We start from the raw sequence: 12,634 nt of genomic DNA, 5'->3' as shown, positions 1-12,634 counted from the left end.
GTACTGCCCCTCTGAAGGAAAAATGAGCCCACAGCACCCCTCCTTGTTCTTGCCTCCAAAACAGAACACTTCCAGCTCTTCTGTATTCCCCCAAAACATGGGCTGAAAAGCAGAAGCTTGGAAAGACACCATTATGTAGGCACAAAGACCAAGATTTAGGGTTCCCTGGATGAAAAGTGCTAAATAAATGCAAAGTATTATGATATAGTGCTTTAAGTCAGAAGAATCTAAAAGTGCTTCAGAAATTACACAGCGTACAGAACCATTTCACCCACCACTGAGATGCTGCCAACTCTGGAGCAGAATGCAACAGCTGGTGGAGAGCCCAGAGCAATGTTACGCAACATCATAGGGCAGGAAGTGGATACAATTATACATGGTGTAATATTCACTAGGGTTTTAGATTCTTGAAATACACAACAGCAACATCTCAAAGAAGAGCCAAATATAGTTCACTCCACCACATTCATGACTGGCTACATATCCTGGTCACATAACGCTGCCTGTTAGAGTCTTCACATTCTAAACTTTGATTAGTGAAAGAAATGCTATAAATTAACTGACTAACTATGTTATATAAACCAATGGCAGTACGAGAATGGGATCATTATATGAAATTAAGAAGAAGAGACTCTAAACTGGATTTCAATTGTTATACCTGCTGAAAAATCTCCTTGGCAATCTAAATATAGTATTTTAATTGTGTGCCTGTCCTCCAGGGAAGCTGCATTGTTTTAGCTATTTTTAAAACAGGTAAAGTATGGAACTTTATCAGGCTGACCGGATTCTATCAAACAAAAGTTAAAATTCAAAACAGAACAAAAATTCTGCCACAGTGAATTCATATGGCCTTAACAAAATTAATCCCAAGAACTAGGCTGTTCTTATTAAGGACACCTCGAGGATGGTTCAACGAAGGAAGTCTAACAAAACACTTATTGGCTTATCCGTCATAAGAAATAGGAAAAACTCAGTGTTTGTCAAATGGGAAAGTACGTAACCAGTGAGGAAAAAAATGTAATTCTTGCAAACAACTGAGATTAAAAACTAAATTTAAATCTATAATAAAATGGTTGCCAGCATCTTTAAATTTTTAAACACAGAAACGATTAAGAATTTACATATAAGGAAAAAATGAAAAACTCAGTCTATATTGCTTGACTAAGACAAGACTGGGGGGATGACATGGTAACTGCCCACAAATATTTGTAGGTACTCAGACACTACAGAGACAAACATGGTACAAATGCTTAAAATGGATTAGATTAGACAGATATTGTGCTGATCCAAGAGATGAGACCTGCAGGATGAGTGGGAGAAAATAAGCAATGGGAAATGTGGACAGAATAGTAAACAAAACTGCATGATAGCAAGAGCTGTCGGGCTGAGGACTGGTGCATATACCGTGTTGGAAGCCCTTTCACTGGTGACATTTACAGTTAAACTATATAAAACAGCAGAGAATACACTAATATGGGAACAATCCCCACAATGGCCAGACTTTATAGTGTGGAATTAGATGATCCAAGGAAAAATTATAGACTTGGAATTCTTCTTTCACAATGTTATTACCATTGGGTTTGAGTTTCTTAGTGTTAGACAGGTTCAAATTCCTCTAACACATAGAATTTTTAACCCTCTGAAGCACTGACATTTTGGCAAGATGGTCTGCTGCTTAAAAATCACATGCTGATCACACCACTGGAAACTGGATGTCTCCGTGAGTTGGCATCATTTCTCCTGCATACACATTTCTGGCATTATTGCTTTGCTTTAGCCTCAAGGAAAGACTCACTGTTTGGTGTTCCTTTAGCTTCAGTCTCAGTATTTCACCTGGGGAGACCCAATCTTTTCCTCCCCGTCTTAAGTTGGTTGGTGTTTTGGGGCATGGCTTGTGAGACCTTGTAAGACTGCATCAAGTTTCATTATGACAGAAGATCTTCCGTAATTTCTTGCCTAACCGGTAATACCTTCCTCTGGTTCTGATGTGAAACGAATCTCGAAATTTTTTTACTCTCCAGGACTGGAAATCCTTTGTGTATATCTTCTTTCCAGAGGAGAAAATTACTTACCTGCAGTTCTGTTTCATTGAACAACTCACCACACAGAATTCCCAACCCGCCCATCCTCCCCTCAGGCTGTGGGATTCTGTTCCAAGATGGGTGGTTCAGGAGGTTGGTATATACAGTTTTAGAGGCTCCTCGTAACTAAAAATCGTCATTTGGGTTTTTATCTCTCTTTATGTATTTTTTCCACCAGGGGACGTCACTGCTTGATGGCAGATCCTTGACAGAGAATCCAGAACTGCATGGAGAAGGAAGAGGGAGTCAGCAGTATAGCGCTGCCCCTCACGATGGCAGCAGAGGTGCTGTGAAATTTTCCCACAGTGATCAGGAGGAAGACCACTGGCAGTGCTTGGACCCCCCTTTCTATGACGTATGACCTTAGCGGGATGCTCCTAAATCGGAGCAGGGAATGGCTGGCAGGGGGCAGGAGAGGGAGCTGCTGCCGAGGCTGACCAGGAGAGAGCCACAGGAGGAGCTACTGCTTCCTCATCCTCTCCACCCACAGTTATTAAAGCCACATCCTCTCTAAGCTACAGCTCAAGCCACTCAGGAACACAGCTGCAAACTGGCCACCTATATTCCGGCAGGGTTCTAGGTCTTGCTTGGGATCAGGGTTGCAGTATGGCTCTGTTACCAGGATTTGGTCAGGGCTACCCAGGAAAAACCATAGCATATTACAGCACAGCTGGGACCCAACCATCTTGCAACTGTATCCCCTCAACATGACTGAAAATTTAGTGTAGACATGATGTAACAGGCCCATGTCCCCATCAGGGAAGCTCCAACTCAGCATAGCTCCACTCCAGTAGCCTCCTGCTCAGCATCACCCTACCAAAAAAGGAAGCATCTGAGACACCCACGAGGGGCCATTCTAATAAGGCCCCCCCATCACTAAAGCAATAGCTGCTTTAGGAACCTTGGTTACAGCACAGTTAAACATTGCAATACGAATCCAGCTGTGTCCTCACACCTAGGTTCTAACCTGGGAAGATCCAGGGTTTTAGCTCAGTTAAGGGAAAGCGATTAAGTCACTTTTGCACAACATCTAACTGTGCTGCAACATTGGGTTGTAGTGACAGCCGTATCATAGCTAGGTCCAAGCTTCCATCCAGCTCCATTCCCTCCCTCAAGCAGATCCAGTTCCTAGGTCAGGGCTGATCTACTCACCAGGAGCCTCACATACTTTAAAAGTACAGTTAAGGATGAAAACAACTAACAATTCTGTAAAATAAACAGCCAACAGAGGAATTATCCTTCCTTCCTCAGCCACACACCATGTAATGACAATAATTATACAAAACTGAATCTTGCACGAGGCTGCATGGGATCCTAGTGACACAAGAAAGTACAAGAGCTAAGTGCTTTGTCAGACATAATTGCATTTGTTTTTGTTCTGTGTTGTAAAATCCAAAGCAGGCCATTTGAATGCTGACATTTATTGTTTGGAAGTAATTAGCTTCACAACAGTATTACTAAAAAAAAAAAAAAAAAAAAAGGAAAGGAGTACTTGTGGTACCTTAGAGACTAACAAATTTATTTGAGCATAAGCTTTCGTGAGCTACAGCTCACTTCATCGGATGCATTCCTTCGCAAAAAAGAAAAGGAGTACTTGTGGCACCTTAGAGAATGCATGGATTCCAGGAATGCATCCGATGAAGTGAGCTGTAGCTCACGAAAGCTTATGCTCAAATAAATTTGTTAGTCTCTAAGGTGCCACAAGTACTCCTTTTCTTTTTTGCGAATACAGACTAACTCAGCTGCTACTCTGAAACAGTATTATTGAGGTCCCCAACACTTAACGAGTGAAAACAGTGTATTTCTGAACAATTCCCAACCCCTCAAAAGGGTTCCTATCATAGGTACATAGGGAACATACGGATTGTCATACTGGATCAGAGCAGTGGTGTATTTAGTCCAGTACCAGATATTTCAGAGGACTCTGCATGAAACGCTGCAGCTGGCAGTTGTGTGATAACTTGCCCTTGGGAATTCTTCCTCTTAATCTGAATACAGGCTGGCTTTTGTCCTGAAATAGAATGGTTTACAACCCCTCCAGAACACTTGTTTATTCTTTTAATACTCATTGTTATAGCTCTGGATGTTCTCAATATCCATATAAATCTCTAATCTCTTTTTGAATCCTGCTAAGCTCTTGGCTTCAACAATATCTTGTGGCAATGAGTTCTAACTGCCAACAGGGCTTTAAGTAAAAAAATATTTCCTTTTACTGATTTTGAATTTGCTACCTTTTAATTTCTTGCATTCTAAGACAGGGAAAATAGAAGTTTCTGATCTACCTTCTCTAGACTATTTGGTACATTGTCATCCCCCTTCTCATTTGACTCCTCTCTAAGGTGAACAGTCCTCTTTTTTCAGTCACCCTTCATAACCAAGTTTTTTCCATGTCCTTAAATCATTATTGTCAGTTCTCAAAATTTCACATTTATGAACATGCACTGATATGTGGGGATCACAGGCAAGTGAAGGGGTTAGGAAGGATTTGGAGTTTTCTGTCTAACTTTACTAATTCTCAGTTTAAAAACAGCTGCAGAGTGAACTGTAGCTATTTCAAAGGCAGGAAGCGCTAGACACTTCAGATTGAAACAGCAGAGAAGGCAAGACTTTTAAATTGTATAAAATCAATTAAATGCAATGAATAAATGACTATAAAGGAGCACAGCTACAAGAAGGTTGTGAGATCAAGCACACTAAATTCAGAAACTCTAAAAAGATAAGGTTGCTCTGGCAACCCTAATCTGCCTGTATAATTTATGATATACTGTAATAGTGAAGAGCTTAAGTTATGGCTTACAACTAACAAGGGACAGTTTCAAATGGTCATAACTTTATAAAAGCAATAACAAATACCTCCAACAAAAGAAAGGTCTCGTTGAAGACTGTCAAAGACAAATTTCAAACTTCAGCCATTTTTGCAGTTTATCTAAAAGCATGCCTAGATATCTTTTTTTAAATTAGTAAAGGTTTTTTTCACCTTCACATAAATAAAATAAAAAGGCTAAAATGACTGTTCACATTTTCCAGAAAATGTAAAGATTGTGAAAAGAACATGCCTGGGAAGCTTCAACTCTCATTCTTTGTGCACACAAGTTTATGGGAATAAATTCTGGCATTTAGACAGCTAAGTGTCTCTTTGTGTGCACAAACTGGGTACTCACCTGGTTAAGTGGTATGGTTTATGGCAACAAGGAATTGCAGGCACAAAACAACACAGGTGTAACTTTTGCACATTCAAAAGAGAGGTGACTACAGAAAAAGTGAAGGACATAATTGTGCCACCATTAAAGGCACCCGCTTCGCCCTGATACACCCAGTAATTCCTATGCTAAAAAAATCTGTATTGAAAACTAAGGAAATTGAACTAGATGTTGGAAGGACTAGAGACATTAGAAAAGGGAAAGAATTACTAGGTCACTGTATCCATCCATTTTCTGGTGGCCAATACAAAGCTGTTCCCTCCAGTGCTTTGTCCAGGCTAGTTTTCAAAGTCTCTGCTACTTCCATTGTATCTGGCTCATCAGGCTTTCCAAACCCTGTATTATTTTGCTTTTTTCTCCCCATCTCTTCAAATATCTTCTGAATGTCTACTGTTATTAAATAATTGTCTAAACCCTTCAGCCCATACTTTCGCAGATTGAGAAAATTTAAATCGATGCTAAGTGGGGAAAAATTTAAAAATAAACATCGATATTATCCATCAAAATTATAAAAAAATAAAACTGAACTCTGCCTAGCCTAACAATATGTAAGCCTCGTACTAACGACACTTCAGTAGGGACATTTTGGGGGTATAATAAAAGGTCTGCTTCACATATTATCTACTGGATACCCAGGAGTCTTCCTAAGCTGTATAGGCCACCGAGCATTCCTGAAGACCATCTGGATATGCAATGTGGCATATTCCAGAAGTGAATATTGTCATTATTTATAAGCATCCAGAAGCCCTCAGCAAGTGAGAGCAACAAAGTAAGAGGGTGTGTGGGAAGTGAATACAGGGAAAGGCAGATGGCACTCTTCGGATAACCAAATGATACTCGTTTAATAATGGCAGCATGAAAAATACGAGAGAACCGCTGGGAGACAAGAGCTTGGATGTGCATGGGAAGGATGTGCTCCACCTGATGGATTAAACTTCAGCAGATCGTTTATTAGTAGACAGACAGAACTGCATATCCGAGTAAATGGGGGGGGGGGGAACAAAAGCACAATATAAAGCTTTAAAAGCAGGATTGAGCAGTGACGCTGGGGAGTGATTTCAGGTGCCCAGTGTCAAGGAGCTTCAGGTGCCAGGATAAAAGCATCATTTCCAGAGGAGATCCGTTAAACTGCAGTGCTTCTATGCACCCCCTGAAGCCAGATGAGAAAGCCACACTGACAACAGACTCAGACACCTTATCGGGGGGCGGGGGGGGAGAATTAATGAACACTGAATTTCAGCGCACTCACTCGTGTGCATTATGCAGTCCACAATAACTGTGTACACTCTATAAAATGGTTTCTACCCCAATACGGATTGGTGGGTATACACAGCAGAGACTTTGTGATGATTTTGTGCACAGCATTCTAGGTGGGTATCCCATGATGTTTTGCTTCACAGCTGGACTCTATGAATTCTGGGAGTTCTCTCACTGTGTATTGTGAGACACATAAGGGAACTTAGCCAGAAGTGAGTGGACGTGTGGGTTTTGGGGTCAAACTCAACAACTTCTGTGACTCCTCTATCGCCTCCTGTGACTCATCTCTTGTGAGTGAGCTCGCGCCATTCCCTACCAGCCAGCACTCTTCTGTCCGCTACCACGGATGAAGCAGTGTTCCAGGCCAAGGTGCTGACAACTGCCAATACACAGATGCAGGTGGAGAGTTCTTTGAGATCTCAGCGCCAGGTGGCAATGGCTTTGGCAGTCAGTTGCAGGCTATGGTACTTGAAAGACATTCCATTACGTGAATCTGTATTTGCTAATAGTGGCCTACACCTCAGTAACCACTGCAGTGGAAATGGTTTTGTTCCACACATAAGATGACTGCCCATCATAGAAGAAAGGAAGAAAAGATTTACAATCTCACAGCTCAGTTACAACATTACGACAAAGAGCTAATTAATTAGTTACAGCCATGAATACCGCCCAAGACCTTCAGAAAAAACTGCTGGATAAAATTTTCAAAAGTGCCTAAGGGCCAGATTTTCAAAGTTATTAGACACCTAACTCATGAATTGGAGTTAGCAGCCCAAATACCTTTAAAAATCAGGCCCTAAGTGACTTTGGAACCTAAATCCCATTTTCAAAAGGGACTAAATCTCATTAGACTCCTAAGATAGTTGGGCATTTTTAGAAACTTTACCACTTGCTAGAAAAGCCACATTAGTTTCCTTCTTATAATACCAGTCACATACCCCTCTCTCTACTCTTATATGCCCCAGCCCACCGCACTATCCCCCCCATCCCATTCAAATGCACTGCCCACCCGCAGGTGTGCCATATCCCCTCCTCTGCACGGCACTTCCCCCTCCGTATGTGCCATATGGCCCCCTCTGTGCCGATGTATTCCCTGTGTGCCACGTCTCTCCTCTTTTCCCCGCCATGGCCATCCACAGCATGAACCATGAAGCCTCGTTTTTCCTCTGCCTCATTATCTTGCGTATGACACAGAACTCCCTCTGCATTTTGACCTGTGCTCCTCCACCACCCACTGGTGCCAACATTCCTCCTCTCTCTCTCTCTTTCGTTTTCCCCATGGAATGTTTTCTCCTGGTAGATGAGTTCAGCGGTTCTCAACTGGGTTGGGACCCCAAAGTGGATCACAACCTTGTTTTAATGGGGTTGCCAAAGCTGGTGTTAGACTTGCTGCGGCCAAATGCAAAGCCCAAGCCCAAGCCCCACCACCTGGGGCTGAAGTAGAAGCCCAAGCCCCACTGTCTGGGGCTGACGCCAAAGTGGCAGAGCTCAGGTTACAAGCTAAAGCCCTTGGGCTTCGCTTTGGCCTCCCCACCCCGGGGGGTGTGGCCGGGCTCGGGCTTTGGCTTTGGTTCCCTGTCCAGGACAGCGGAGCTCAGGTGGGCTCGGGCTTTGGTCCCCCCTCCTCGGGTTGTGCTGTAATTTTTGTTATCAGAAGGAGGTCACTGTGCAATGAAGTTTAAGAACCCCTGAGTTTGTCAGCTTGCTAGTTGCTGGCTTTATCCTGATCTCGCTTGCTCCTTTGCGAGCTGGGTGAATGTCAGCATTTCAATAAGGAACAGGCGGGAGGCTGCCTCTTACAGTACATTCAGGACCAGCTAAGCAATTTGATTATTATTGAGCAAAGTTAATTCTATGAAAAAGCCACTTCTTGCTCCATGCTCACACCATCTCACCCAGAGCTCTTTGGCACGTGCAGCCAAGCTGTGGAATGGGAGGCTGGTTATGGCACGTTTGTCTTTGATCAACAAAGACAGCAAACTTGCCATTCTTCCACACTGCCAAGGCTTTGTGGCTGACCACTCCACCAGTGACAGCATATATTTCCAAATTGCCATTCACCCTGCAGGTTCCCACAGCTCTTTAAGAACTACTCTCTGGGTAGATAAGTATCAGTTCACCCAACAGTGAAATGCAGTCAACTCTAGGGAAAATTGCACGCTCATGGGACTGTCTCAGGTTTTGTAAATCTGTTCTAGGTAATTTCTGCCCTGGCCTGTTTCCCAGGACTTTGAGGAAGCCAAAGGCAGCTGCAGCACTGCTGGGCTTTGCACTCCTACAGCTTAACAGGACAGATTCCAGGGATCATCTCCCGCACTCTCACGCCCTGATGGCTGAATGTCTCAGCTGCAGCTCCTGAGATGAGACAACTGGGAAGGAAGGAACAATAGGTGAAGTCAGATCTGGGGCTTAAGGGCAAGAATGGGATGGATGAGGGAAAATTTCTGAAGCAAGCTTGGGGTCAAGCCCCCAGCGGAGTATGTCACCTTCTGGCAACATTCTGATGATTTCCCCTACCTTTTTCTACTACTCATCATAGAAGCAGATTCCTTAAAATTCACCAGAATTTATCCAGCCTATCCAGTGGCTGGAGACTGAACAGCTCCCCTTCTGCATGTTTGAAAAACTGTCCCTTGAGAAAAATGTCAAGGGTTGGCAACTATGGGGGCAACCAATTGCTATTGTGATAGGGCGTCTGCCCCACATTGGCAGGTAAGGGGTTAATAGAGCCATAGGAAGGCTGCATAGGAAGCAGCCAATAGGAGAGAGGCTGCGAGGAGCAGCCAATCAGGGCCCAGGAGCCCCATATAAGAAGAGCCGCAGGGTCAGTTGCTGCCTGGAGCTCAAGAGGGAGACCTGGGTTCCGAGCAGATGGATGGAAGCTAGCACCCCAGGCAGAGCAGTGTGGCAGGGACCGGGGGAGGGAGAGGAGAGGGAGCTCCTGGGTGGCTGATAGGACTGACCTGCTGAAGCCCTGAGGTAAGACGGAAGAAAGGGGGAAGTGGTTCAGGGGAATGTATTGAGAAGTAGGAGGGCACACAGCATGTGGCTGCCATCTACAGAGTCCCTGGGTTGGGACCCGGAGTAGTGGGTGGGCCTGGGTCCCTCTCACTACTAGAGAAGTGGCTGGACACTTGGACTTCAGTACTCATCCATGGAAGGGGGAAGCACAGATGGTGACACACCCGGAGGGCCGTGTCATGAAGCGGATGCTGTGGTCCCTGGAGTGATGCAGATCAAAGAGATGTGATGGCGGGTGAAGCACCATCGGGACGGGGCGTACCAACCTGCAGAGCTAATCCCCAAGATGGCCAGCATGGTGAGTCGAACCCTGTCACACTATTCAATTCCAAGACTTATCGTTCTCACTTTATAGAAATGTTCATCAATAAAAATTAAGAATCCTGATACAGACGCACCATGGGGCAAATTATCCCGTGATCCTAGCCACTCAGTGCATCACTGGTCCTAATGGGGCCTCAGAAACACTAGTGAACACGAGATTCACCAAAAGCACAAACTAGACAGGAGATGGGACCCACCCCCTTCATGTCAAATTCCTTTAGTCTGTCCCTCGCCCCAATTATTTCCCCATTTATTCTGTATAGCCTCGCCTCACCTTCACCAACACACACAGAGACAAACACCCTGCTCCTTCTGCTTCCTAGGGGGTTTCTCTGCTTTGAATGGGGCTGAGTCAGGAACTCCCAGTTTTCACATAGACACTTTATAGATTAGAAAAGAAAGTGATACATTTTCCTATTCCCACTGCCCCCACCCCGGCTCTCGGTTGAGAGGCAGAATTTAGTCCTGAGCCATAGAGGGCAGTACTGGCTCTAGGCACAAACCCACAGTGCCACAATTCCAGTTCTGCTTGGAGCAGCAGGGATCACCAACACAAAAGTCTTGCCCTGGGGGTGCCTAACAATGCTTCTGTCTGCACAGGAGAAAGCACTTAGCCCCCACCCACCTGAGCAGAGGATTGTGTGCGCCCCAGGAGCTGCAGAGGCTGGGCTTCCCCTTGTCCTGGCCACTGAGATGCTGCAGTAGCTGTCACCTCCTTGTCCCCTGGCCACCTGGAATGCACTGGAGCCAGCAGCTGGGTTGTCTCACTGTCCTTTTGGAAGGGACACCTAGCACAGGGCCCTGTGGTGGTGGCCACTCTCTTCCTGAGTAGCAGCAGGATGGCTTGCAGCCCAGAGTCATGGCAGTGGGAGCCTTCCCCTGCCCAGAACAAAAGAGGGCCTAGTCTCCTCTCACAGCAGATATGGGGCCCACCAACTTATTACCTCTGCAGGAGACTGCCTGCAGACTCAGACAGACGTCCCTGCACTGGTTACAGTCAGGGCAAGCTTTTCTTTACAGCCGTGAAGACTAGAAACTTTGTGTGACTCTAGGAGCCAGGACCCTAGAAACAGGCCTACAGTTCCTATGCTTTAATCAGGCTCCTGCCCTATGCCTTGCTCTGTGGCTGTCATCTCTGGCTCCTGCCTAAGAGATGGCGCCTACCCCAGAGACTGGCACTGCACAAAGACAGAATTGCCAAGGCTATTCACATCACAGCCAGAGATGAGAGAAATACAGCCACATACCTGCTTGAAGAGCTTCTCTTCCCAGTACTGCTGCTCTCATCAGCCTGGAGAACAAGAGACAAAGAAGAGCTGGTTAGGGTTAGACAGAGCAGAGATTCATACTTCGTAACTTTTCCCAATAACAAAATAATATTTTGCACTGATAGTGTCTCACTTTGTACATCCTGTAGGCCGCACTCCCACTCCCAACTTTTCAGTCCCCTTTCTTCTGGATGAAAATGGGAGTTGAGTGAGAGGCAGTGGATGATAAAAATTATTATTTGTACTTTGGAAATGCCAAAGGCCACAATCAGAAAGTGGTTCCCCATCCTGCTGGGTGCTGTGTAGACACATTAGATTGCCAATTCACTGGGGCAGGGACCATCTCTCTATCCGGTGTTTGTACAGAACCTAGCACACTGGGGTCCTGGCCCATGACTTGGCTCATAAGTGCTAGGATGATGATAAATAATAACAATTGTCGTCAGGACTGTGGTGTCCTAGCCATTGAAATGTCTATAGTTTTAGGCCCCAATCCTGCAAAAATGTATGTACATGTTTAACTTCTGAGTCTGATGGGCCTGCTTGTGATCTTAAAGCTAACCATGTGCTTAAGTCTTTGGCAGATCAAGGCCTAAATTTATGGCAAAGCTCAACAAGTGAGATAAGATGGTGGTGAAGCCGAGGGCTATGGCAATACGGCCATGCAGTAACACGAGCGAGCTCTGCATACAACTCAATGATTCCAAACCGCTGTAAAGTGTTGGGCGCAGGGGCTTTAAACAGTTGTTATCTTCAACTGCTCCCCAAGCCAGCTCTCATGAGTCGGATGATTTCTTGCAGCTAGTCACAGCAGAAGTGGCTTCCAAGAAGGGATGGGGAAGAGAGGGAAGCAGTTTTGTGGGAACAGTTCAGCGAGGCACTCCATGTGTGGGGGTCAGCATGGAGGAAGTGTAGAGGTGGTCACTGGAAGAGGGCCCAACAGGATACCATGTGAAAAGGAGGTTTGGGCCCTAAACTTGGGTAAGTCACGAGCTGAGCACTGAACCCTATGGTGAGACGCAGCAAGGAGATCAGCCCCCTCCCAGTTATCAGCACCAGAGCTTCTTTGGATCATTTTAAAGCTGTGTTCATCTCTCCTGAAAGCCCACTTCTCAGAGTGGGGCAATTTTGGAGAATGTGGTGTGGACCCAACAGACAATGGCCCAAACTCTTACACACTTTCTGCAAAAATACACATTTAAATAACCAGCTAAATGGCACTGTTTTATGTTGAGCTGGGGCCTCCAATAAAAAGCAGAAGCAGATTCATTCCTGCCAGTCTGAGACAGTGCCAGTTTCAATACTGAAAAGGAGTACTTGTGGCACCTTAGAGACTAACAAATTTATTTGAGCATAAGCTTTCGTGAGCTACAGATCACTTCATCAGTTGCATCCGATGAAGTGAGCTGTAGCTCATGAAAGCTTATGCTCAAATAAATTTGTTAGTCTCTAAGGTGCCACAAGTACTCCTTTTCTTTTTTGC

At 45.0% G+C, this 12,634-nt stretch overlaps 1 protein-coding gene across 24 annotated transcripts in view; it reads right to left on the bottom strand.

The window, feature by feature from the left end:
* Window positions 1-12,634, bottom strand: part of ZNF618 (zinc finger protein 618) — a 325,372-nt gene that overhangs the window by 146,430 nt on the left and 166,308 nt on the right. For all 24 annotated transcript variants that reach the window (XM_043499111.1, XM_043499112.1, XM_038374100.2 and 21 more), the window contains exon 2: window positions 11,131-11,174. In XM_043499111.1, the coding sequence (XP_043355046.1) occupies window positions 11,131-11,174 (44 nt within the window). The remainder of the gene's footprint in view (window positions 1-11,130; window positions 11,175-12,634) is intronic.

This window comes from Dermochelys coriacea, chromosome 16 (genome assembly GCF_009764565.3).
Source record: "Dermochelys coriacea isolate rDerCor1 chromosome 16, rDerCor1.pri.v4, whole genome shotgun sequence".
Taxonomy (NCBI): Eukaryota; Metazoa; Chordata; order Testudines; family Dermochelyidae; genus Dermochelys; species Dermochelys coriacea.
The sequence above is the reverse complement of the archived record's forward strand: the minus strand, read 5'-3'. Positions and strand labels throughout refer to the sequence as shown.